This window comes from Neolamprologus multifasciatus, chromosome 16 (genome assembly GCF_963576455.1).
Source record: "Neolamprologus multifasciatus chromosome 16, fNeoMul1.2, whole genome shotgun sequence".
NCBI classification, from domain to species: Eukaryota; Metazoa; Chordata; class Actinopteri; order Cichliformes; family Cichlidae; genus Neolamprologus; species Neolamprologus multifasciatus.
The window spans coordinates 187,973-215,550 of record NC_140454.1 but is presented as its reverse complement, the minus strand read 5'-3'; the positions used below and the strand labels follow the sequence as shown (position 1 = coordinate 215,550).

Sequence of the window (27,578 nt, the reverse complement as noted above, 5' to 3'; positions counted from 1 at the left end):
TGGCTGTATAATGCACACTGGCTGTTAGCAGAACAAAAGAAATAAAAAGTTGGACTTTATGACCGAACAAGATCCATCCATCTATTTTCTTCCACTTAGCCAGGGGAACTCACATTAGCATGTCAGTGAAGAGATATAATCTCTCCAGCATGTCCTGGGTATACCCTGAGGCCTCTTCCCAGTATGACATGCCTGGAACCCCTAACTCAGCAGGCATCCCAGTCAGATGCCCAAACCACGTCAACTTTTCATGTGGAGGAGAGCAGCTCTACTCTGAGCCCCTCGAACTGCTGCGCTCTTCACCCTGTCTCTAAGGGAGAAGCCAGCCACCCTTCAGCGAAAGCTCATTTCAGCTCGTCTGCACAGCTGAAAAGAGCAGAAATATCTGTTCATAGGAGTTAAATAGCAATTGATCTTTGAATACATGTCCTTACTTTAGTCATGTCTTAACTGCTTCAACTGTGGGGGCATACGGAGGATAAAACTTTCCAAATATCCTGGGATTTCCTTACCTGGAAAGTTGAGCATGCATCAAAAAAACCCAAACAACCCAAATACTTGTGGAGCAGACTGTATCTCTGTCAGCGTCAGCACTGTGTGAACCGAAGGTCTCTGTTTCTGGGTCAGGCGTGGACTCATCATGGGACTGTGGAACTCTCACACTTCAGTGGGAAACATCTTGGGCTCTCTGATTGCCGGCTACTGGGTCTCCTCCAACTGGGGCATGTCCTTCATCGTACCAGGGCTCATCATCATCATCATGGGCGTGGTTTGCTTTCTCTTTCTCATTGAGCGTAAGTACAGCTTCATCATGTTTTTCTGATGAGTGTTATAAGGAGTTTCTTGTTTTTCTAAGCGCACACATTCATTGCTCAAAGAATGCTTGCTATCAAATGAAATGAATGCATTTAGATTCAGTTAGCTGAGGCAGTCTGCTTCCTGCGATTGTCTTTTCAGTGCGTTGGCTCTTTGAAGAATGGACTTTATAGCTGTAAATGGATTATGTTGTATTAACCTGATGGTACTGTTTTCATTCTTCAGATCCTAATGACCTAAAAACCATCTATACACGAAATTCATCTCTAGGCAAGACTGTAAGTACACAATTTTTGTTTGTTTTAATTTCTTATATTGAAGACTAGTTTGGTCCATTAAGCATGAATAATATTTCAGTGTAATATTAACTCTGTCATTTATAATTAAATGTGGAAATGAAGGAAAAAGTATTTTATTTTTATTTGCATTTGAATTATCAATCAGCAGCCCTGTTTAGCTGTGAATGTCTCTTTGATTAGCTCCCAAGCAAGAGTTGGAATGGAGTGAACGGACACACAGAGGTGTATCTACAGTACAAGGACAACAAAAATCAGGTGTGTCTCACAGTTTAACTTAAAACTGAGATTATTTACTGTACTTACTGTAAGGCCACGCCTTATTCCATCACACATCACATGGTCATGATGGATAACCAATCCTACGCACGCACCACTGAACTAATCACCAAGTATGTTGTGTGTGTGGACTGCATGTACTGTATTTCCAAACATCTATCATCGATCAGACTAGAAGATTACAAGATTATAAGCTTGTAATCTTTTTGCTTTACTCAAGAACAAAATCAGCCTTCTGTCTATGTTCAAATAAAACTTTAAAAGTTTCTAAGTGGCACATTTCAGACTGTTGAACAATAAACTGTACAGGCCACATTTTGGAAGCAAGAAATGAATTTGTGCATCTAATAAGACCGATTGTCATGCAGCACCACAGAAACATGTTCTATTATGTCATTGTAATCCATTCAGGTCTGCTATTATTACAAGGATAGTATTCAAAACAGGAAGGTCAGTTCTTCAGAGATCTCCGCTGGTGGTCAGAGCTTTGGATGATGGGTGAAATCACTGCTAGGCTGAATCCAAATGTCTGGACATGAGGAATGACTGGAGCGCTGAAGAATGCTTAGGGTGAACTCGTGTTTTAACCACTCTACTAAGGAGGCAGAAAGGGTCAGCATTAAAGGTGATGGGGGGTTGCAGTCAAGCACACTCTGACTGCAACAAGGAGCTCTGACTGATGACCATGATTTTTTTTTTTAGTATTAATGTAAGGAGATGTTTGAATTTAAATATAGTACTTATCCACATCTGTACAGTGTCATCAAAGCGAGTCCTACCCTGCAGAGCACAGTGTGTCTGCACAGACTTAGTTTTAGAAAGCAAGTCTGCAAATAAGAGAAAAATCAGGACATTTGGATTCAGCCGCAGGGTTTCTATTTTTCTCCTTTTTTTCTCCTTGTTTGGAAGGTAGTTGGGCGAGGTTTTCCAGCTCCTGTTCTTTCAAAACTTATCAGTGGGAGTTTTATCCTCAGGTCCTTTACATGAATCCACTGCTGGCAAACCCTGCTCATCTACACCAAACTGCTGACATAATCGTACAGTTATACTTCACATACACACGTGTGTTGGTCTGTACCATCTGAAGGGGAGAAATATTCCTTGGTTATTTAATTAGAAAGGAGAATCTTTCAATAATTGGTCTTAAATTGCAGGTTGACTAAGTTCACTCTTTTCCATTTATTTATTTGTTTTTGTAATTTTATTTATGAAACAAAAGTCCAGTCTAAGTACTGTCAGTGCTGACCCCTCGGGGTCCCCTTTGTTCTTCAGCTGTCCGGTGGTCTGGGTATGGGTACAGATCTTTGCTCTGCTCTCTCCCTCAGAGCTACGACACAGAGCTCCTGTTGCCTAGAGAGAGCGAGCGCATCCCCATGCAGCCGGTTGTGGTGGTGAAGAGTGAGTCAGAGCCGTCTGCCATCAGCTTCATGGGAGCGCTACGGATACCCGTAAGTCACACATGCAAACCTGTGTCCATCACCTGCGTCACTCTGATGCTTTCACTGCAACAAAGTCTGACCAAGTCTCCTATCAGGCAAAAGTCTTTTGATGTTGTTTTAAGAGTGATGCTCTAAGAGCAGGATGTGTAAGATTGTTGTGTAAGTGCTTTAAGATAGAAAATCAATTCAGAAGAATCATCTTGTTTAGTTGCTCTGGTTTTTAGATCTTTTCTCTCAAAGTGAGAAAGAAACAACACTGAAAGGCTTATATTTGGACAGCTTTTGGAGTGATTAGCTTGCAGTTATCTGAGTTGCAAGCTGAGGCAGATCTAACGTAACTTATGAAGTAAGTCTGATTACTGTGTGCGTTTGTTTGTCTGCAGGGAGTGGTGGAGTTCTCTCTGTGTCTGCTGTTTGCTAAGCTGGTCAGCTATACTTTCCTCTTCTGGCTGCCGCTCTACATCACCAAAGCAGGTGAGGAGTACAAAGAAACCCCTCAGGCACGACTTCATGCATAGATTTTGACTGTGGATTAAAAAAAAAGATTACGTTGACAGACGTCCAATATGTCTAAATTTATACGTTGGCTATCTGAAGCAGGACACTGAATTATGGATAAATTGGCAAAAAAAAATCTGCAAAAATATTGGCCAACTGAGAGACTGGAGTAGTGTTTACAGCAGTATTTATCCTGTCAAAAAACATGACATCAGTCAATAGAAACATTTGAACTTCTTTTATTGTCATTGTGCAGTGAAATTAGCTAACAAGACCACATAGGTGCAAGAAAGTGACAAGTTTAAAAACAACAATATAAAAAAAACACTATTTACACAATGTATAAGTTACAAGAACATTGTGAGGGCGTAGATAAGGCATCATTTAATAAGTAAGGGTGAAGGAGCTCTAGTCATTAAGGATGGTGAAACCATAAGTTCAAAGTTTGGCTACTGTGCTGCAATTTAATACATACTAGATGTGTTGTTAAAAACAATAGGTAATACTGATAATGTCCTGTAGGTGTGAGAGCAGACAGTCAGCCAGGTCCTTACATAAACTGAACAGTTTTTATGAGCCTGGTTTGGTCAACAAAGGCCAGTTCACACTGGAAAAAGAGAAATCTATAGGACTGTGTGAAGATGGATTCATTTTGGTTTCTTTGGGTGCTGCATGAAACTTGTTTTTGTTACTCAACGACCAATGAGCTTATGAATGGGCAAGGCATTAAAACCGTCCACAGCTGTTAAGACTTGTCCCAGAGTGTTGGTCAGTGAAACAAGATTAAGTTGTTCTGAATATGAATGCAAGCCCCCTCGACTTCTCATTGTTTGTGCAGTACAGCCAGCAGTGACAACAAAATGTTCTTTCAGTCCTTAAACATGTAAACTGTGGTAGACCTTGAGCTTCATGAGTTACTGTGACCTTCTGGTTTCATTTGTAATTAATCCACAGAAACATTGTCAGCATGTAATACAACACAGTTAAAGACTTTTCTATTGTCTGTTTGTAATGTAGTAACTGGGTTATGTAGATATAAAACCAGTATGTTAAACTGAAAGAGGCTGATACAGAGTGTGGCAGAGTTGGACAGGCTTCTCACAGATCACGCAGATGTTTTGTCCTCAGGATATTCTACAGTGAGCAGTCCACTCATGTGTCAGACTGTCAGCAGACTGCTGAAGAAGGAGAACTGACACAATAGACTCTGTGTTTGTGTGTTTCAGCTCACCTGGATGCCAAAAAGGCTGGAGATCTGTCCACACTGTTTGATGTGGGAGGAATTGTGGGTATGTGCTGTTTGTGTGTGTCTGTGTTTAATGCTCGTCTGTCCCAGTGGACCTTCAGCCTCACTGTTTAGCAATGCTTGGGGACAAAATTGATGTCCCAAAGTTAGAGACTGTGTTTGTTTTTAACCTTCTGTAGAACTTCAAAATCCCATCCTTTCGGGCCCCAAAAAGTGCTCTAACAATGTTATATATCAATATTTTTTTCCACTTTAAATTAGTCAGTCTTTTAAAACTACTTCTGCTTAAAATATCCATATCAAATTTTAATTATATTTTCATTGTTTTAACCCTTTAAATACCAGTTTGGGTACATGAGCGCCCTGTTTTTTTAACAGAAAAAAAAATAAAAAAATAAATATTTTCCATAAAATACATTTGAAGTAATATTTGATTGTTATTATAATTAGGCCTTTGGTCCAAAGATTGGCACCAACATTCATTTTGATCCATTATTATTTTTTGTGCAGGAGCACATTTTAAAAAATCCATCCTTTCGTGGTCCTCGGGACCAAAAATGGTCCCGCCCCAAAAAGTGGTCTAAAAATGTTGTATATTAATATTTTTTTTCACTTTAAATGAGTCAGTCTTTTAAAACTACTTCTGCTTAAAGTATCCATATCAAGTTTTAATTATATTTTCATTGTTTTAACTCTTTAAATACCAGTTTGGATACATGAGCGCCCTGTTTTTTTTTTTTTGTTTTTTTTGTTTTTTTTTTAACAGAATAAAACTAAAAACATAAATATTTTTCATAAAATACATTTGAAGTAATATTTGATTGTTATTATAATTAGGCCTTTGGATGGTCCAAACATTGGCACCAACATTCATTTTGATCCATTATTATTTTTTGTGCAGGAGCACACTAAATGTCATATAGTGCCATATCAGGTTTATCATTTTTTGCATACACCAAATGCTTATTACCTTGTTTTGTTCTAAAATAAAATATAAATTGTCTAAATAACAATACAAGATCACTTTGAATCAGAAAAACATTTATTTTAGAAGGATGAACATTTATGTTACTGGGAATCAGAGAAAGTTGTGTGTCCGGGGGGCGTTGTGAACAGCTCCAGCGGCCCACCAGCAGCACCTTTGCCCAACATGAGCAGCACCATTGCCCGCTGCCAGGAGATGGGGTTTGGGTCTTGGTGTCAGTGTCCCCAGCGCGACACGTCGACACCACGTGAAAACAAATATATATTTTTTGTCGTAGCCCTCAAACTGAATGTAACGATACTAATTTTTCACTCTTTTTGCTTCTCGCGAAACAAAGACACTTCTTCGCACAGCCTAAACCTGTACCGTCTAATTTGGCACGACATAGCACATGTGAATAGTAAGATTCAAGATTCTTTTTTTGTCACATGCATAGTTCAACACGTAGTGTACAACACGCAGTGAAATGTGTCAAAAAAGTTCCTTACGCTTCCCCCCGGATGGCGCTTCTCTGTTATGCGGCCACGTCGAGTAGCGTGGCGTAAAAGACGTCCTCGCTGTACCTGGGTCCATCAGGTCCTCCAGAGGCGTGAGCAGTTTGGTGAGTTTCACCATTTGCTCCAGGAGCTGCGCCTGGATGACGGCCGATTCCAGCGATATCACAGTCTTTCACTCGGCCAGTTTGAGGACCTGCTTTCCCACGTCGGTCCCAGAATCGCCCGCCTAGACACCAATTACAGGTGCTCAATCCCACCTGCAGAGCGCCTGTCCATCTGCCTGAGGTTAGTAAAAGTATTTAATACGGTAGTCCTTTATTTATACCTGTGCTAATATATGCTAAACCATCCATTTATACGCTAACAGTGAATGCTCTCGGTGTTTACTGATAGCAAACTGTAGCATTAGGACCACTGTGATACTCACTCCTTTTTATTTAGACCTGGTTTAATTCTGGGATAGTTGAATATTTGTATATAATCCCCACAGACTGTTTTAGATTATATCTAATATATATCATGTAATTATCCTTATAATTACTAAATGTTTTATGTAAGATATATGTTTTCTAATTTGTAATTTTGTAATTTCAATAATGTATTTTGTAACTGCAGTACACATAATACTCATTTTAAACAATTTTGTCCAGGTTCCTTGCCAGCAAACAACTCCTCCAGAGAGGCTGTCCTGGTGAGGGAGAAATTCATGGCTCACTTCTTGGCGGAGGGAGCTGTGTCTTGGCAACCAAAGGAGTAGCCTGTTTGAAGTCCGAGTGACTTCCCCACAACGGCTCTTTTAACGGCTCCACCCACAAACCTCTAAAGAGTGTTCCTGTCTTTTTAATTTTTTCTTAATAAATGGAGCTCTACTCCAAAATAAACTAACCTCTTTTTACTCTCTTAAGTAACTTGCCTTCACTATGTTCCTATATACAGTGTGGTGCAAAAGTTTGGGCAACCTTATTAATAGTCATTATTTTCCTGTATGAATCGCTGTTACAATGAAAAATGTCACTTACATACAGTGGGGCAAAAAAGTATTTAGTCAGCCACCGATTGTGCAAGTTCCCCCACTTAAAATGATGACAGAGGTCAGTAATTTGCACCAGAGGTACACTTCAACTGTGAGAGACAGAATCTGAAAAAAAAATCCATGAATTCACATGGTAGGATTTGTAAAGAATTTATTCGTAAATCAGGGTGGAAAATAAGTATTTGGTCACCTCAAACAAGGAAAATCCCTGGCTCTCACAGACCTGTAACGTCTTCTGTAAGAAGCTTTTCTGTCCCCCACTCGTTACCTGTATGAATGGCACCTGTTTGACCTCATCATCTGTATAAAAGACACCTGTCCACAGCCTCAACCAGTCAGACTCCAAACTCTGCCATGGCCAAGACCAAAGAGCTTTCGAAGGACACCAGGAAAAGAATTGTAGACCTGCACCAGACTGGGAAGAGTGAATCTACAATAGGCAAGCAGCTTGGTGTGAAAAAATCAACTGTGGGAGCAATCATCAGAAAATGGAAGACATACAAGACCACTGATAATCTCCCTCGATCTGGGGCTCCACGCAAGATCTCATCCCGTGGGGTCAAAATGATCATGAGAACGGTGAGCAAAGATCCCAGAACCACACGGGGGGACCTGGTGAATGACCAGCAGAGAGCTGGGACCAAAGTAACAAAGGTCACCATCAGTAACACACTACAACGGCAGGGAATCAAATCCCGCAGTGCCAGACGTGTTCCGCTGCTGAAGCCAGTGCATGTCCAGGCCCGTCTGAAGTTTGCCAGAGAGCACATGGATGATACAGCAGAGGATTGGGAGAATGTCATGTGGTCAGATGAAACCAAAGTAGAGCTTTTTGGTATAAACTCAACTCGTCGTGTTTGGAGGAAGAAGAATACTGAGTTGCATCCCAAGAACACCATACCTACTGTGAAGCATGGGGGTGGAAACATCATGCTATGGGGCTGTTTTTCTGCCAAGGGGACAGGACGACTGATCCGTGTTAAGGACAGAATGAATGGGGCCAAGTATCGTGAGATTTTGAGCCAAAACCTCCTTCCATCAGTGAGAACTTTGAAGATGAAACGAGGCTGGGTCTTCCAACATGACAATGATCCAAAACACACCGCCCGGGCAACAAAGGAGTGGCTCCGTAAGAAGCATTTGAAAGTCCTGGAGTGGCCTAGCCAGTCTCCAGACCTCAACCCCATAGAAATTCTGTGGCAGGAGTTGAAAGTCCGTGTTGCTCGGCGACAGCCCCAAAACATCACTGCTCTTGAGAAGATCTGCATGGAGGAATGGGCCAAAATACCAGCTACTGTGTGTGCAAACCTGGTAAAGACCTATAGTAAACGTTTGACCTCTGTTATTGCCAACAAAGGTTATGTTACAAAGTATTGAGTTGTATTTTTGTTATTGACCAAATACTTATTTTCCACCCTGATTTACGAATAAATTCTTTACAAATCCTACCATGTGAATTCATGGATTTTTTTTTTCACATTCTGTCTCTCACAGTTGAAGTGTACCTCTGGTGCAAATTACTGACCTCTGTCATCATTTTAAGTGGGGGAACTTGCACAATCGGTGGCTGACTAAATACTTTTTTGCCCCACTGTATATCATATAGGAGACACACTAAATATTTATTTCATTTCTCTTTTTTGTGTTGCCAATTTATGCACCTGCTTGATTTAGTTTAAACAGTTATTGCACACTTTCTGTAAATCCAGTGAACTGCATTTCACTTCTCAAATATCACTGTGTGTGTCTCCTATATGATATATTTAACTGACAATTTCTATTGTGACAACCAATGATTTGTACAGGAAAATAATTACTTTTCACAATGTTGCCCAAACCTTTGCATCCCACTGTATGTTGTATGTTTTGTCATTAGTATAATATGAAATAAATTCTACTTGTGTCAAGTCGGGTGCCAATATTTGCTGTGTAGTAGAACAGAGACATTTGTCATTATAAATGTTTATTTGAAAAAATATATAAATTCAGTAACAAAAACATTAAACATAAATATATGAAATTTAACTATTTACAGAGAGACAGGAATAAAAAGGACCCAGCTTGGAGTGGAAGAGCCTCAGGGAGAAGGAGGAGAAAAATAACAGCATTGTTTCTGCCCTGGAGAGCTGCTGCCTCATCAGAAAACTACTGATCATTAGGGTCCAATGTTTCCAAATTTAACAAAGCTGTGCTGTTTTCAAAAGTTAATTTATAAATTTGAAATTTCACGAATTCTCGTGTCTGAGGCGGCATGCTCTCCAGAACAGGAACAAGGCCGAGGAGGAAATGTTCTGTTGGAGACGGGCATGGCCTCTTTAGGGACTCCAGGATGGCCAGCTCCACCGCCGATGGACCGTCCTGGGACCCGTCCCTCGCCCGCCTTCGAGCTGTCCTCTGTGGGCCTGTAAAACACAGCACAAAACAACACAAAGTAATGAGAAGGCTGCTACTAGATTTTCATTTTCAAAATTGAAAAAAACATGACATAAACAGATTGGTTGTAGATATTTAGTAAAGGTGATCACAAGGGAATCCAAGCAAGTAAAAAGCTATCAGTGCTTGATGTTCATACCTGTGGGTGCAGCAGCAGGAGCTGAGGGACCAGAGACTGGGGAGCCAGGAGAAGAGACAGGGGAGGACTCTGCTGCATGATTACTTGACTCTATCAAGACAATATTAAATGTTAACAGGTTGAAGACAATAGTCATAGAGAATATTATATTATTATATACTTATTATATACAGTGGTCTCTCATTTATTGCAGCACATGAACAGTAGTCACAGTTCTCACAAGTTGATTCTCAAAGTGCAAACTTTTGTCGATTTTAAAACGTAAAAGTATTATGCCGCGCTTTTTCTCCGTCTGCGGCGCCACTTTTGTGCGCCTTTTTAGCTCCCGGTGCAGGTGTCTATTTCCGAATGAGGGTCATAGTTATGAGTGTTTTTGTGCTGTTTTTTACTATTGGACGTGATGGTTATCAAAACCAAACATGATAAGTTTGGCAAGCGCAGGAGACACGACACGGAGGAGATTTGTCATTTGGGCTGCAGAATGCAATGCGCATCGTTGAAAGCTGTACGGTGCAATAAAAAAATCTGCGAAAAGGCGAGGCAGTGACGGATGAACAGCGGGACTACTGTTTACTGTTTATTAATAAACAAAATATATTCCTGTATGACAACACGCATAAATTAACTGCCTACATTAATTCATTGTAAACATACCTTCTGACTGACACTCCCCTGCTGCCTCTTCGGGCTGTCCCTGGTCCTGGGGGAGAAGTTCTCCACGGTCCGTACCATATTGCCGCTTGTCTCCCGCGGGGTGAGGAAGGGGTCCAAAAGCCCCATGACCGCGAAGAACTTCCATCTTCTCCCCGATCCTGCTGCAGACCCACTCCTCTTCTCCTTCTCTGTCTTCTTCTCCTTATTATAAGTGTCCCTGAGGCTCTTCCACTTTCTCCTGCAGATGTCCTCTGAATAAACGCATTATCTTGTTAGCGGAAAGGTATTTGTACATCAGTGGGAAAATAGCGGGACAGTAGGCGGGCTTGCTAGCTTTTGCGCGGGTTCATCGGGTCAGTCTGAAAATTAAAAAGGAGGAGGAATGAACTTACCAGGTTGCCCGATCTCCTCACTTATGTGTCTCCAAGCTAGGTCCTTTTTATTCCCGTCTCGGTAGAAGTAGTAGCTAGTATCATATATCTCTGGATGATTAGCCACGGCACTGCTGAGCTTTTCCTCCATACTGAATGAAGAATCAAGAGCTTTTGCTGGATCTGCCCCTTTGACCTAGGTCAGAGCCACGTCACCAGGCTCCTGATTGGTTGTCGCGGCGCGATTTGACGCTGGAGTTCAGATTTTTCCAACTGAGCGGTAGACGTGAAACGCGCGTATGCACAAAATGCAACACAAAAACTCACGCGCGTGGTTTTCTTTCGCGAGTCAAACACGCCAGATGCCCTACACTGACGCGCATTTCATGCGTTTTGGCGTTTTCGCGACGCAAATCTGCTTCCGAATTTTCGTGGGACCTGCAATCGCGTGTCATCGCGCTTTTCCATTGATTTTACATGTAAACCTGACGCTCTATTCGCGTCCATCGCGTTCGGTGTGAACACACCGTTACCTTTAGAAGTAATCTGCTGCGTAGACAATAAAACTAGAGGATTTTTATTTGTTTACATGCAAAGTAAACAAAGAAAAAAGATCGGAAGGACGTCACGGCCATCGTAACATTTAAAAATTAATAATTTTCTGTTGTAACCTTCAAAATAATAATGTAACCATACTTATGTTTCACTTTTCACGAAAACATCAGCACTTTTCGGGGTGTTTATTCCCGAGACTTCGCCACCGTTCTCGGTGCGCACAGGTCACCAAATGACCTGTGCGCGCCGAGAACGGTGGCGATTGTCCGTAAGTTTTTCGAAATTCCACCGCTTGGCTCACAATTTGCAGATAGTTGTGTCGCTACCCGATTTGTGACCGTTGAAGAGATAAAAAGAAAAAAAACCCGCGTCCATCTCACATGCCTCTCTTCCAGGGTTTGTTTACAAACGCACCAAATGGCTTCCCGTCAGTAACTACTTCCGGGTCATAGGTGATTTAACCGCAGCAGTTTTAAAAAATTTATTTCAATGTAAAAAATAATTAATTTTTTAATTAAGTAATTTGGTTTTGGTCCTTGATTTTATTTAATTTGTTTATATTGCAGTGTGGCCGTCTGAGAGAAAATACTTTTGAAAGAAAAAGTGTGTTTGTGTGTCTTTTTTTCTTTTTTTTAGACATAAAGGCCTTTATATTTTTAAAAAAGCACAGTTACTATTATCCAACATCATTATTCAACACTGATAGTGACACACAACACCAATTCGTTCACTTTTTGTTGCAGAACGACACGCTCAAAATCTTTAATTTTGGCTGAAGTTCGTTCATTGCTTGAAATATGAAAAAATGGCGCCATCTGATGGACAAATGAAAAAATTACAGGTTTAAGGTCCGGACTCCAAAATGGCACCATAACTGAGACAATCACATTAACCGTTGTAAAAATAATGGTGGTATGAAAAATAGCGTTTATAATGGGTTTCAATGGGGCAGAAATCGGCCACGAGGTTCGATAGTGGATGTATGCCTTTAGCTCAGCCATTTAAGCTCATTTAAGAAACTCAGACTGAAATTTTAAAATAAAATGAAAAAAAAAATACATGTTTGAAAATTTGGCTATGTTCCATTAAACACAGTGGAAATGGCGTGGAATTAAAAAACGCAAAGGCCACGAAATGGTCCCAGGTTCTACTAATATTCAGATTTGTGATCTGAAAAATGAAGCCATGCAGTTTACAGAGCAAAAGAACAGAGGGACATTTTCCCATAGACATGCACACTGTGCATACACAGAAAGAGTCTCTCCCTGCTGGCCTTCAGACAGAATGCAGGTTTAAAATCTATTCAGCTTCATTTTTCAGACCTGGAAGCTTCGTGCATGTTTTGCATGTCTGTGGTTTTAGGTTTGTGATAATTAACCCTGACAGAGACCAGCTGTCAGGGTTTATGAAGCAATGTACAATATGATTACCATGAAGTATTATGATGATTAACGACTGAATGTGTCTTTCTGTCGTATAGGGGGCGTCTTAGCAGGCGTGATCTCTGATAAATTGGGGAAGCGAGCCACCACCTGTGCAGTCATGTTACTGCTAGCTGCTCCTACAGTAAGTCTTCACTGTACTGCAACAGTCAGGAAAGATCGTCCACTGTGTGCTGCAACACTGTGAGAACACTCTTTGATTATGAAGCCTGCACAGGGGAGATTAGACCAGGTTTTTGGCTCCCCCTGCTGTGCAGCACTTGACACAGTCCCTTCATTAGGTGGTGCAGGTTGGCTCCGTTTTGCCTTCAGAACTACCGCGATTCTTCATTTCATAGATCGATAGGTGCTCAAAACATTCTTCAGTTGTTGGCTGATTGTCTAGAAAGTATATTTTCTGTTCCAGTACATCCTGAAGGCACACTGTCAGGTGGAGATCTCGTGATTGCAGAGACCCTTTGAGCACAGTGAACTCACTTCACATGTGAAAAAACTAGCAGACAGAAACTGTCTCAAAATACCAAATCTGTGCAGTTTTTTGTTGTCCAAATTTTGGACAGTAAATGTAGCCTCAGTTTACTGCTGAGAGGAGTAACCCCCATCTGACATCAGCCATCATCAGCGCCGACCAGCCAACAACCACGCCATGTTCACAGACACTTATATCACCTCTTTTCCCTTTCTGATGCTCAGTTTAAACATCAACATCTTGACCTTGTCTACATCCCTAAATTGAGTTACTGCCATGTGATTGGCTGTGTATTTGCATTAACAACTTGTTGAACAAGTGTCCCCTATAAAGTGTCCAGTGAGTATAATTGCTGAGGAGCAAAGATTACAACACATTTCATGCTATTTTTATAGTAAAAGGCTTACATGTAAAAGTATGAGGTGATATTAGACACGTGAGCGTTAACTGTCCTGTTTTATTCTTTTCCTGCAGCTTTATGGCTTCTCCATGATCAGTGAGTTTGGTTTGGGGCCAATGATTGGTAAGAACATGCTACCACTGAATGATAGTTAATCAGTAGGTCTGGAACAATTTTCTGTTCCTTAATTGTAATACATGTAAATGAAAGGATAAAGGCATGTTAGCATATCCAGAACAGAAGCCAATCAAATTCCTCTCATACTGCAGGCTTATTCCTGGTTCCCAGGTTACTTAAAGTAGAATGGGAGGCAGAGCCTGCAGCTTTCTGGCCTCCTTCTGTGGAACCAGCACCCACTTTGATTCACGAGACGGACAATAAATAAATTCATATCAGCACTAGAGTTATCTCGCCCTTTGTCTCCAGGTGCTGAGGTCCGTACAAATTTAGTCACATGAGCTGGTTGCATTTATTACAGTAGGTTATCAGTCAGTGATTGAATGTCCAATCAAATCTAAATAAACACAAGTGACTTGTTTACTGTGGCATAAATGACGACTCTTGGTTATTCCCTCTGAGCTGCTGATGGTCAAGGGAAGTTGGCATTATGGGATACAATGTAGTGCCTTCAGAGCAATATCAGCTCACATTTACTGTAATTACATGAACACCCATTCTAATGAAGAGAAGTGCACATGCTAGTGAGACACTACCGGCAGGTTTGTGGAGGACACAAACACCTCAGCCTGCATGCATTTGTTTCCAGCAGTAAGATTTCAGTGGCTGCAGAATTTCCATTCCTTACAACCAGGATAAAACTTCCTTAATTTGTGTGCTTCAGGGATGCTGTTAGTGTGCGGAGGTCTAGTGAATGGACCATATGCGCTCATCACAACTGCAGTGTCTGCTGATTTGGTAAGGATGTTTAACACTACTGTAATTCGAGTTTGATTGTGTTTGTAAATCATCATTTATTTCATTTTAAAATCACCTTTCTCCTCTTGTCGTCTTTTCTCTGCCCCCCTTTCTTTATTTGGCTGTAGGGCACCCACAAGAGCCTGAAAGGCAACGCCAGAGCACTGTCTACAGTCACAGCCATCATTGATGGCACAGGATCTGTAGGTCAGTACTGCTGCTCAGCTTATGTTTACAGCTTGTTTGGATGAGAATGAGGGGTCTTATTAGGGTCCTATTAGTAATATGTATGATAGTAATAATTGTTAATAATTACATTTAACAAGTGCATGAATCCTCAGCCAAGAATTGATTTTAAATTTGTGTACAATCTGCGTGTTCAGAGCTCATTGGCTCAGGCTAAACAACGAAGCTCTGGCTTTGTTGGATTTGATGATAATAAACGATACAAATATCACTTTAGTTACCATTTAATGATGATTATGTTAGCATGCCTTGTGTTATTTTTGCTCAGAAATGTGAAGAGAGGATTCATGTACACGAATAATCTTGTTCATGTTTGTGATGTCAGGCGCAGCACTTGGCCCGCTGTTAGCTGGACTTCTGTCTGCAGGCGGCTGGGATCAGGTCTTCTACATGCTGATGACTGCTGACTTTCTTGCTCTGTTGGTAAGTCCTTTAACTTGCATCATATAAGATTACAAAATGACAAAACGAAAGCAAAAAATTGGCACCTATGTGCACATTAGCACAGAATACTGGCCTCTTTGAACACACTGATAGTTTTCCAGCTCTTTGGTTCAGTCACTGCTGCTGTAAAGGTTTTTTGTAACAACAAGCAGTTGTTTTCAGAAAATCCATCAGTCACTACCTGCTCAGCAGAAAAGAGCAGACAGATGCAGAGACCAGCTAGTGAACCAGTGAAAAGTCAGATATTTAGCTCAGGAGCTAGAGACAAGAAAAATAAGACAATGTTGTGTTTTTACCCTTGTTTCTGATGCCCAATAAAATGAACTGAATGACGAGTGGTCTTGCTTGCTATAGAAAAACAGATGCTCATACTAATGTGTAACCTTGCAGCTTTTGCTACGGCTTGTGACAAAGGAGCTGGCCTCATCTAAATCCCATCCTATCTCCACTGTAGAGTAAGTCCTCCTGTTATCTCGATCATGATTATACTCAGCCTGACTGCTGCTTTTGGTGCTGTACTGAAATTCTTGTGTATCTGCATTAATTTGATATTCAAATGTTGGGCTGGTTTTTTTTTTTTTTTTTTTATATATAACAAAACAGTTATAATACACTGAGAAGTACTTCAATGTTTTATCAAAAGAAATACAGAACTTTCAAACATGCAGATAATAAAGTTGAATTCTACTCATATGGATTAAATACAACATGATGAGTGTGAACACTGGCTTTGCCCCCCAAAATAAATAGGCTTAATCTACGATCACTATGATCGATAGCCCTGGTGGTGGCAGCCTTTTAATAAAAACGCTCAGGAAATTATTGCATATATCAGGAGAAGCTTAAACAGACATTCTGTGGAGCATTAAGGACAGAGTCAGTAGTGTTAAATGACACATGTGAGTTATGGCCTTTGGAGGAAATGATATTTGCAAAATATTTCTTTTTTGGCTTTTTGATAGCGTTGCAGTAATGACACCGGCAGTCTTTTAAAATGTAAAACGACACCTGTAGTTTAATCTTTCCTATCTGCGTTGTGCTCTGCGACATTTCCCCCTGACAGGATGAGTCATTAAACCAAAGCTCAGGTTTAGCTTTAGGCTGTCTGGTTTTTAAATGGGGCCGCAGAGTCCACGATGGTTTGACAGCAAGAATAAAACCAGGAACTAAACTCCTTTCAGTCAGAATGGCCACAGAGCTGATTGAAAGCAGCAGAAAACAAAAAAGGGAGATAATAACCTGAGGGCCAAACAGGCGCATGTCTTCAGTTAGACATGCCGAATATACAGGCCAAAAGTTTTGAGAATGCCGCAGCTGTTGGGTTTCACAAAGTTTGCTGGGATGAGATTGAGTTCGGTCTAACAGATAAAATAATGCGTTTCAGCTGTCGTTGTCATTATCTACATGCATGTTAGAGTCACCCACAATAATCAATTTAAAATTATTTGAAACTCTGAGTAAGAACCAGGTGGACGATGGATTACAGCAAATAAAACTGTTTTTTGAATTTTATGGCTAAGATGCACAAGCTAAGTGTCAGGCTTTCAAAAGATTTAAAACTCTGTGTTTGGTTGGTTTGGGCTGGCTGTAGTTCAGAAGGTTTACACAAGAACTGCACATCTGAAATAACTCAGACATAATTTAAAATTATGTTGCTGATGTCTCTGTGCCAAATTCTTCTATGGTCTTGTAAGTTTATGGAAGACCAGCACCAGACATGTTACACATTAAAGATCTTATTCTCTTTATTTTTCTTATTTTTTGTATGTGTTATATACAAGCTTATACTTGAGTTTCTTAAAAAAACAGTCCAAACTTGGTTCATGACTCAAATATTCTTGTCCTTGTACGACTACAGTCAGTGATCGACTATGTGTTCTCGGGGGCTGAATGTGAACATAACATGTGCAGATTGATTTATTTCCTAAAAACAAACCAACTGTAATGTTCCCTCGTGGGCAGGAAGTTCACTGGTGGTGACTGTAAAGCTTAATGACTCAACTTATCAACACAGCGTTAATGTTTGTCTCTTGTTCACAGGTTGAAGGAACACTGAGCACTTTGATTGCACTGCGTACACACATACACGCAGAGTGCAATGAAACCACTTAAGGCTGATATGGATTGTGACTGGACTGTCCTGACAGATGAAACTGATTGTTAATAAACCAGCGTGTATGCTTGTGTGCGCCTACAATCATGCTGCAGTGCTTTACTGATGAAGACCTATGACTGAAGTTGCAGCTGCTGCGCTGAGCAAGCAGCGCGGCACACAGTTTAAAAGTCTCATGTGCACTTACTGTACTTGCATAACTTCCCAATTTCCGTCTTAGCCCTTGAATTCAGTTTGAACCTGATGACTGGTATGTCCTGCTGCTCACTTGTATGTTGGAACTTTTTCAACCTTACCTGTCCAATTAATTTAAGGGGCTAATTGTAATTTTGTGCCTTTTACAGTGGTACCTAGCTTTGATAGTTGTTTTTTTAAAGCTATCAATCACAGAATTAAGAGCTTCATCAAAGCTGGGGTCGTTGCCAGGACTAAAATAACGTCAGACCTGCTACAAAAACAGCAAGCATGCAGTATTTACACTTTGCTTCCTGTGAGTTCTGTAGCAAATATACAGAAAACATACATGATAGAGTCTCAGGTAACACTGTACTTGCCCAGGACTTCATGATAAATAGCACTTTAACGATTGTAGTTCTGCCAATTAGAACCACTAAAACTGGAAACACCACAGGTTGCTAGGTCTTTGTGTCCTTACTGTCTTTTTGTATGAATAGTGTTTTATATTGTTGGTGTTTGTATTGGCAAAATTTTCATACAGTTCATTTATTTGGTGCCATGTGAGCTGTCTGTCAAAGTTTGAGGCTTATGAGGAGGACTCTATGCCCATACTGATATTTTTATTTTTATTGCTGTACTGGGATAAATTCATATACCTCTACCCAAAACCTGGACAGAACCACTTCTTAATATCGTGCCTAGAGCTGTTAACTTTTTTGAAACATGAATTTAATCAGATAGCAGTCATCTGGAAACAGTGATGCAGAACTAATTCCATCATATCTGTTGAAGAGAAGAAGGAAAACAAAGACCAGCTCGTTGAACCAAAGAGATGATGGGATTGGTTTCGTTTACATGTGTATTTATTTTGAAAATCATTTTTGTTTCCTTTTCCATTGTCCTGTGGTAGTTTGTGATTTAGTAATAAAATGAATGTAGCTGATCTCTCTCTCTCTTTCTCTCTCTATACGTGTGTGTATCTGTGTGGTGATTGGGGGGGGGGGGATTATTTATGTTAGATGAATAAGACCGTTTCTGTTTCACAGTGGAAAGAATATTTAAAGAATATTTATTGAGAAGGACTAAACACTACATTTAATTCTTGTTCTCGTGATCTTATACACATTAAAAATTCACAAACTGTATATCATGAATTAAAACATTGATTTATTTTTCTGCAGATTTATGTTTTAATCATTAAGAGTGATATATTGTATGTATTTAAAAGATGTGAAATAGGTTTATGTAACTGTATTTTAAAGGGGATCTTGGTTGTACTCTTAAGACAATATCCTTGGAACAAGACCACATGTAAATGTTATGTGTCAGTGATAAGATTAATACTTGAGACCTTGTGTGCCTTTCTTGGTTTTTGCAGGGCAATTTTTTTAAGTTTCCATGGAAATGAACTTGGTTTGAAGTTGATTTATGTAGAGAAAACAAATAAATCATGTGCTTTTTTCACTGGTTGAACCTTGTGTTGCCTGATGCCTGTTTTGTAGTATGCTACTGCAAGCCAGCTTTTACTTTAATTCGTACATGATGTGGACTCACCTGGAAGTGGCAAGTGTTGTGGAAATGGTAAGCTGACAAGGAGAATCCCACTCAGTGATACATACAGACTCTAAGTTACACAGAAGCACACGAACAATAGAGAAAAGCCAAAGCTACATGTTGATCTTTGAAATTAGCTAATAATAAATTTCTGTTCAATTAGAACCAAGTGTTTGAGTTGATGATTGTAATTTTTATACAATGTTGTAATTTGTTTTTCAACAATTTTTTGATTTTGTTTCCTTTACAATATTATACTTTAATGTATAATATTGTAAAGGAAATAAAACATTAATATATAATATATATTAACATAAAGCTGTTGTACACACACACACATATGAAGAGAGAGAGAGTATGCATAGTATGCAAACAGCTACCAAACAGCCATCATAATAATTCGTCATACAATGAGAACAGGACAAATCAACAATTGACAGTGTTGGGAAGGTTACTTTTAAAATGTATTCCATTACAGATTACAGAATACATGCCCCAAAATGTATTCTGTAACGTATTCCGTTACGTTACTCAATGACAGTAACGTATTCTGAATACTTTGGATTACTTAACATATTATCATGCTGTTTACAACTACATGAATGTACTATTGCTGTGATTTATTACTGTTACTGAAGGTCCGCGGCTCCGAACCGTAGTAAAGGGACCTCTGGCTAATACGGTGGGTTCGTGTCGGGCTCGTAGCCGAAAACTAGCTTTACTTTGTTGTCTGGGTCAACTTTGCTAGCAGAGACAGAGAGAGGCGTTGAAAGGCTGCTCCAACAGAACTTATTGTTTTTGGAGGAAAACACGAACACGGTGTACAGTCGAGTCTTAATAGCTTACTTACAACTGGGCTCGTCAGGCTCTCTTCTTGGCTGCAGTGGTTATTATTATATTTACATGCTTCCAGCTCCCATTTCTGCTCGATGACAGCTCGTACTTTTCCTTTTTCTCCCTCCCTCGCTCACAGACACATAACGGGTATGGCAGTCCATTCTCCCTGCAGCACGGACTACACTGCCTATGATACTACATTCTTTAGAGCTATACCTGTAGCATTCTGCCTATTAGCTTAGCACAACAACAACAGGCGCTCTCTCACCCAGCAGAGAGAGAGAGCGTCACCCTGTAACCATGGCAACCGTAACGCTGCCGCCTGGAACAACAGAACGTAGCTGTCAAACAAAACCCAAACAGTCCTGACCCGCCACAACATGAAACAGGGAAGTACCGCCGTGTAATCCATTTATTTCAACAAAGTAACTGTATTCTAAATACCACCTTTTTAAACGGTAACTGTAACGGAATACAGTTACTCATATTTTGTATTTTAAATACGTAACGGCGGTACATGTATTCCGTTACTCCCCAACACTGACAATTGACAATGACTAATTAATATTAAAATCTGTAACATTGTTGCATTGTTTGGAGTTTAGTCTTTTACTGTTACTATTATTACCATTTCTTCTTGGAGCAACTTTAACGCACATAATTTCCTTAGGGATTAATAAAGTATTCTGATTCTGATTGTTTCATGATGACCTGCCATTATCCAATGACACGTCTGCTTACCTGTATCTTTTGCTCATTTCTCTTCCTCTTCTTTTCTCTTTTTTCTAAACTGAGCACCTGATGGCTTTGAACTTTTCTTGTCCATCTTCCATTGGTTTTAATTTTGCACTCCAGTATGAACACCCATCCCTCAACTCGAGGATCACCACAACATGATCTAACATACCTACACCTTAGTTCACAGATTCACTTTGTCTAGGGTGCATTTCTGAGATTTCACACAACCCAGGATTCAAATCATGAATACATAATGGGCTTGGATTTACAACATTATAAATGAAATACGCTCTATTTGGAAGCAGCCGGCCCCCCTCCCCTTTCGACGGCTTGTGTGTGAGACTTTAAATCATGACCTCAGCCAGCAGCACAGGCCCTGGTGTGGTGAATATGGCCTCACAGGGAACAGTTGCCCTGGTGCAATGTGGATGTCATCAGCCAGAAGCGCAGACCTTTGTGTATTGTCGATTGCATCAGCCATGAACACAGGCCCTTTTGAAATCTAGTTGGCCCAATCCAGAAGCACGGGCACTGGTGTGGTGAACATGGCCTCACAGGTAGAACTGGCCCTGGTGTAATGTGGATGGCCACAGACAGAATCACAGGACATGGTGAAATGTGGATGGTATTGTCCAGCAGCACAGGCCCTGGTGTAATGTGGATGGCCTCAGCCAACAACACTGGCACTGGTGAAATGTAGTTGGCCTCAACCAGTAGCACAGGCCCTGTTGTAATGTGGATGGCCTCAGACAGAAGCAAAGGCCCTGGTGAAATGTGGATGGTATTGGCCAGTAGCACAGGCCCTTGTGTATTGTGGATCGCATCAGCCAGCAACACAAGCCCTGGTGAAATGTGGATGGCATGAGCCAGCAACGCAGGCCCTGGTGAAATGAGGATGATATCAGCCAGCAGCACAGGCCTTTGTATATTGTGGATGGGATCAGCCATCATCACAGGCCCTGTTGTAATGAGCATGATATCGGTCAGCACCACAGGCCCAGGTGTAATGTGAATGGCATCAACGGGCAGCAGAGGCCCTGGTGTGGTGAATATGGCCTCACAGGGAGCAGTGGCCCTGGTGCAATGTGGATGGTATCAACGAGTAGCACATGACCTGGTGTAATGTGGATGGCCTCAGCCAACAACAACACTGGCAGTGGTATAATGTGGATGGCATCAGCCAGTATCACAGGCCCTTGTGTATTGTGGATGGTTTTGGACAGCACCACAGGCCCTGGTGAAATGTAGTTGGCCTCAACCAGTAGCACAGGCCCAGGTGTAATGTGAATGGCATCAACGGGCAGCAGAGGCCCTGGTGGGGTGAAGGATGTAATGTGGATGGTAGAAGCCAACAGCACAGGCCCTGGTTTGGGGAAGATGGCCTCACAGGAAGCACTGTCCCTGGTGTAATGTGGATGGTAGAAGCCGGCATCACACTCCCTGGTGTAATGTGGATGGCCTCAGACAGAAGCAAAGGCCCTGGTGAAATGTGGATGGTATTGGCCAGCACCACACACCCTGGTGTAATGTGGATGGCCTCAGACAGAATCACAGGACATGGTGAAATGTGGATGGTAGAAGCTGGCATCACAGTTCCTTGTGTAATGTGGATGTGTATTGGCCAGCACCACAGGCCCTGGTGTAATGTGGATGGCCTCAGACAGAATCACAAGACATGGTGAAATGTGGATGGTATTGGCCAGCACCACACATCCTGGTGTAATGTGTATTGGCCTTAGCCAACAACAGTGGCCCTGGTGAAATGTGGATGATATTGGCCAGCACCACAGGCCCTGGAGTAATGTGGATGGCATGAGCCAGCAACGCAGGCCCTGGTGAAATGAGGATGATATCAGCCAGCAGCACAGGCCCTGGTGTGGTGAATATGGCCTCACAGGGAGCAGTGGCCCTGGTGCAATGTGGATGGTATCAACGAGTAGCACATGACCTGGTGTAATGTGGATGGCCTCAGCCAACAACAACACTGGCACTGGTATAATGTGGATGGCATCAGCCAGTATCACAGGCCCCTGTGTATTGTGGATGGTTTCGGACAGCACCACATGCCCTGGTGTAATGTGGATGCCATCAACGAGTAGCACAGGCCCTGGTGAAATGTAGTTGGCCTCAACCAGTAGCACAGGCCCAGGTGTAATGTGAATGGCATCAACGGGCAGCAGAGGCCCTGGTGGGGTGAAGGATGTAATGTGGATGGTAGAAGCCAACAGCACAGGCCCTGGTTTGGGTAAGATGGCCTCACAGGAAGCACTGTCCCTGGTGTAATGTGGATGGCCTCAGACAGAAGCAAAGGCCCTGGTGAAATGTGGATGGTATTGGCCAGCACCACACACCCTGGTGTAATGTGTATTGGCCTCAGCCAACAACAGTGGCCCTGGTGAAATGTGGATGATATTGGCCAGCACCACACACCCTGGTGTAATGTGTATTGGCCTCAGCCAGTAGCACAGGCCCTTTGTATTGTGGATCGCATCAGCCAGCAACACAAGCCCTGGTGAAATGTGGATGCATCAGCAACTAGCAGAGGCCCTTGTTCATTGTGGATGGCTTGAGCCAGCAACATACGCCCTGGTGAAATTTAGCTGGCCTCAGCCAGTAGTGGCTGTTGTAATGTGGATGGCCTTAGCTAACACCGCTGGCTCTGGTGAAATGTGCATGATATCGAGCACCACAGGCCCTAATGTGGATGGCATCAACAAGCAGCGGAGGCCCTGGTGGGGTGAAGATGGCCTCACAGGAAGCACTGTACCTGGTGTAATGCGGATGGCAGAAGCCGGCATCCCAGTCCCTGTTGTAATGTGGATGGCCTCAGACAGCAGCACAGGCCCTGGTGAAATGTGGATGGTATTGGCCGTGCTGCGAGGCGTGAATGTCGTAGGGCTGAGCGGAGATGGAAAAAAGATGACTTACAGGTCTCTTTACAAAGTTTAAGAGAGTGCTGGGCCTTATATCAGCTTACAATAAAAGAAGCAAAGCGGAAACACTTTGCAAACATTATTATGTGAATTATCAGAAACCACATATATTGTTTAAGTCAATTGAGACTATTTTAAGCCCTCCCTCTGCTCTTAGTTTTGAGCCTTCACTTGAAATGTGTGAAAAGTTTCTGCACTTCTTTATAAACAAGGTAGCCTCGGCTAGGGCGCGGATTATTTTGCCCACATCTGACCCCTCTGATCTTCCAATTTGCTCAGCTGTCTTTCAACAGTTCGAGTCGGTTACTCTTGCTCAGCTACAGGAGGTGGTGGATCATTTAAAGCCTGTAGGCTCACCTTATGATCCTATCCCTTCCCTTTTTCTGAAAGAAGGGAAGTAATATTATCTACAGCTACTCTTAGTTTCATTGATGTTAAGTTAGACTCTTTTTCTCCAATTGATCTTTCTGAGTTAACTTCAATAATTACTTCCTCCAAACCATCAACGTGTCTTTTAGACCCCATTCCTACAAAACTGCTCAAAGAAGTCCTGCCATTGATTAATTCTTCGATCTTATATATGATCAACCTATCTCTAATAATCGGCTATGTACCACAGGCCTTCAAGGTGGCTGCAGTTAAACCTTTACTCAAAAAGTCATCTCTAGACCCAGCAGTCTTAGCTAATTATAGGCCAATCTCCAACCTTCCTTTCATATCAAAAATCCTTGAAAGAGTAGTTGTCAAACAGCTAACAGATCATCTGCAGAGGAATGGTTTATTTGAAGAGTTTCAGTCAGGTTTCAGAGTTCATCACAGCACAGAAACAGCTTTAGTGAAGGTTACAAATGATCTTCTTATGGCCTCTGACAGTGGACTCATCTCTGTGCTTGTCCTTCTTGACCTTAGTGCAGCATTCGATACTGTTGACCATAATATCCTATTAGAGCGATTAGAACATGCTGTAGGTATTACAGGTATTGCACTGCAGTGGTTTGTATCATATCTATCTAATAGACTCCAATTTGTGCATGTAAATGGAGAGTCCTCTTCACACACTGAGGTTAATTATGGAGTTCCACAGGGTTCAGTGCTAGGACCAATTCTGTTTACATTATACATGCTTCCCCTAGGCAGCATCATTAGAAGACATAGCATACATTTTCACTGCTATGCAGATGACACCCAGCTCTATCTGTCCATAAAGCCAGATAACACACACCAATTAGTTAAACTGCAGGAATGTCTTAAAGACATAAAGACTTGGATGGCCACTAACTTTCTGCTTCTTAACTCAGATAAAACTGAGGTCATTGTACTCGGCGCTGAAAAGCTTAGAAATATGGTATCTAACCAGATTCTTACTCTGGATGGCATTACCTTGGCCTCCAGTAACACTGTGAGGAACCTTGGAGTCATTTTTGACCAGGATATGTCCTTCAACGCACATATTAAACAAATATGTAAGACTGCGTTCTTCCATTTGCGCAACATCTCTAAAATTAGAAATATCCTGTCTCAGAGTGACGCTGAAAAACTAGTTCATGCATTTATTACTTCCAGGCTGGACTACTGCAATTCATTATTATCAGGATGTCCAAAAAACTCACTGAAAAGCCTTCAGTTAATCCAAAATGCTGCAGCAAGAGTACTGACAGGGACTAGAAAGAGAGAGCATATTTCTCCTGTTTTGGCTTCCCTTCATTGGCTTCCTGTTAAATCCAGAATTGAATTCAAAATCCTGCTCCTCACATACAAGGTCTTAAATAATCAGGCCCCATCTTATCTTAATGACCTTGTAGTACCATATCACCCTATTAGAGCACTTCGCTCTCGCTCTGCAGGCCTACTTGTTGTTCCTAGAGTATTTAAAAGTAGAATGGGAGGGAGAGCCTTCAGTTTTCAGGCCCCTCTTCTGTGGAACCAGCTTCCAGTTTGGATTCGGGAGACAGACACTATCTCTACTTTTAAGATTAGGCTTAAAACTTTCCTTTTTGCTAAAGCATATAGTTAGGGCTGGACCAGGTGACCCTGAATCCTCCCTTAGTTATGCTGCAATAGATGTAGGCTGCCGGGGGATTCCCATGATGCATTGAGTTTTTCCTTTCCAGTCACCTTTCTCACTCACTATGTGTTAACAGACCTCTCTGTATTGAATCGTATCTGTTATTAATCTCTGTCTCTCTTCCACAGCATGTCTTTTATCCTGTCTTCCTTCTCTCACCCCAACCGGTCGCAGCAGATGGCCGCCCCTCCCTGAGCCTGGTTCTGCCGGAGGTTTCTTCCTGTTAAAAGGGAGTTTTTCCTTCCCACTGTCGCCAAAGTGCTTGCTCATAGGGGGTCATATGATTGTTGGGCTTTTCTCTGTATCTATGAAGCGCCTTGAGGCGACATTTGTTGTGATTTGGCGCTATATAAATAAAATTGAATTGAATTGAATTGAATTGAAAGAAGTTTTTTCTACCATAGGTCCAACCATTTTAACCATTTTAAATAGCAGCCTTACTTCAGGTATGGTTCCAAAGAATTTCAAAGATGCAATTGTGCAATTCGTAAATCGTTTACAAACATGTTTGGAGGACGTCAAGTCGTGGTTGGTGCTAAACTTTCTTTGTTTTAATGATTCTAAAACTGTAACTGTAAAAAGTAATGGTGTTCAGACCTGCCTCCACTGCTGTTCCGTGTGTTGATTTGCAATCCCTGAAATCATTCTGTAAGCACTTTCTTACGAGACAACAATTTGAAACAGCAATCCACGCTTTTGTAACCGTTCGGTTGGATTACTGTAAGTCTCTTTATTCTGGAGTGAGTCGATCTTCTGTTTTTCGACTGCAGTTAGTCCAGAATGCTGCTCCACGCCTTTTAGCTTGCACTCGTAGATACGAGCATATAACCCCAGTTTTGGATTCACTTTATTGGCTGCCCGTGCATTTTAGGATCCATTTTAAACTGCTTTTATTTGTTTTTAAATGTTTGTCCAATGCTGCCCCTCTGTACCTCTCTGAGCTTCTTCATCCATACATACCTTCCCGGTCCTCAGGTCGGCAGACCAGCTCCTCCTGAGTGTGCCCAGGACTAATTGTAAGCTCAGAGGGGATCGGGCATTTGCTGTGGCAGCACCAAAATTGTGGAATGAGAGGCCTTTACATGTTAGACAGGCACCTTCCTTATCTGTTTTTAAATCACGTCTTAAAACATATTTATTTACCTTGGCTTTTAGCACAGCAGGACTTGTTGATGTCTCTTAATATGTTTTCTTATTAATTATATTATTTTTAATTTTAAGATATTTTATATGTAATTTAAACTTTTTCCTCTCTGTTTTATATTTGTAGCACTTTGGTCAACATTGTTGGATGTAAAGTGCGTTATAAATAAAGATGCTATGCTATGCTATGCTATTGGACCTGGACCTGGACCTGTAGAACCACAGAACCAGGACCTGTGGTTCTACAGGTCCTGGTGAAATGTAGATGGTATCAGCAGGCAACACAGGCCCTGGTGTGGTGAAGATGGCCTCACAGGGAGCACTGTCCCTGGTTTGGTGGAGATGGCCTCACGGGGAGAACTGGCCCTGGTGTAATGTGGATGGAATCAGGCAGTAGCACTGGTGTAATGTGGATGGCATCAGCCACCAACATACGCCGTGGTGAATTGTAGTTGGCCTCAGCCAGTAGCACAGGTCCTGTTATAATGTGGATGGCCTCATCTAACAACACTGGCCCTGGTGAAATGTGCATGATATCGGCGCATGTAACAGTGAGAAACGCACTGTCTTGACGAAATAAAGCGTTTTTGTAAAACTTCATATAAATAGCTGTAACTTTTGATAAAAGACTCAGACACACGTAAATATGGCTTTATCTTATAGAATTCAATATCCCCGAGCTGGGCAAACAGGTTTTGATTTTTCACGAAAAAAAGAGTATAAGTTTTCATCTTGTGAATAACAAATATGAAATAACAAATGGAAACTTATACTCTTTTTTTCGTGCGAGAAAAGCACTGGCCCCGGTGTAATGTTAATGGAATCAGCCAGCAACGCAGGCCCTGGTGCAATGTGGATTTC

At 41.5% G+C, this 27,578-nt stretch overlaps 2 protein-coding genes across 3 annotated transcripts in view; one reads left to right on the top strand and one right to left on the bottom strand.

Annotated features, from left to right (window-relative positions):
- LOC146499911 (glucose-6-phosphate exchanger SLC37A1-like) overlaps positions 1 to 20,534 on the top strand; it is a 32,733-nt gene extending 12,199 nt beyond the window's left edge. The window contains exons 9-22 of the mRNA XM_085135356.1: positions 628 to 794; positions 1,042 to 1,094; positions 1,296 to 1,370; positions 1,803 to 1,841; positions 2,717 to 2,839; positions 3,214 to 3,304; positions 4,555 to 4,617; positions 12,722 to 12,807; positions 13,627 to 13,675; positions 14,394 to 14,467; positions 14,596 to 14,674; positions 15,039 to 15,136; positions 15,548 to 15,612; positions 17,198 to 20,534. Coding sequence (XP_084991482.1) covers positions 628 to 794; positions 1,042 to 1,094; positions 1,296 to 1,370; positions 1,803 to 1,841; positions 2,717 to 2,839; positions 3,214 to 3,304; positions 4,555 to 4,617; positions 12,722 to 12,807; positions 13,627 to 13,675; positions 14,394 to 14,467; positions 14,596 to 14,674; positions 15,039 to 15,136; positions 15,548 to 15,612; positions 17,198 to 17,213 — 1,078 coding nt within the window. The 3' untranslated portion in view covers positions 17,214 to 20,534. The remainder of the gene's footprint in view (positions 1 to 627; positions 795 to 1,041; positions 1,095 to 1,295; positions 1,371 to 1,802; positions 1,842 to 2,716; positions 2,840 to 3,213; positions 3,305 to 4,554; positions 4,618 to 12,721; positions 12,808 to 13,626; positions 13,676 to 14,393; positions 14,468 to 14,595; positions 14,675 to 15,038; positions 15,137 to 15,547; positions 15,613 to 17,197) is intronic.
- On the bottom strand, positions 8,982 to 11,959 carry LOC146499912 (uncharacterized). 2 transcript variants are annotated; one of them, XM_085135359.1, is made up of 4 exons: positions 10,708 to 11,959; positions 10,316 to 10,566; positions 9,646 to 9,751; positions 8,982 to 9,478 (listed from the first exon to the last, which is right to left on the bottom strand). In XM_085135359.1, the coding sequence occupies exons 1-3, from the start codon at positions 10,835 to 10,837 to the stop codon at positions 9,656 to 9,658; spliced, it is 477 nt and encodes a 158-aa protein (XP_084991485.1). In that variant the 5' UTR covers positions 10,838 to 11,959; the 3' UTR covers positions 8,982 to 9,478; positions 9,646 to 9,655. The 2 variants fall into 2 exon arrangements, with proteins under 2 accessions (XP_084991485.1, XP_084991484.1); XM_085135358.1 differs by having other exon boundaries at positions 8,982 to 9,491; positions 9,662 to 9,751.
- Positions 20,535 to 27,578: the final 7,044 nt, after the last annotated feature.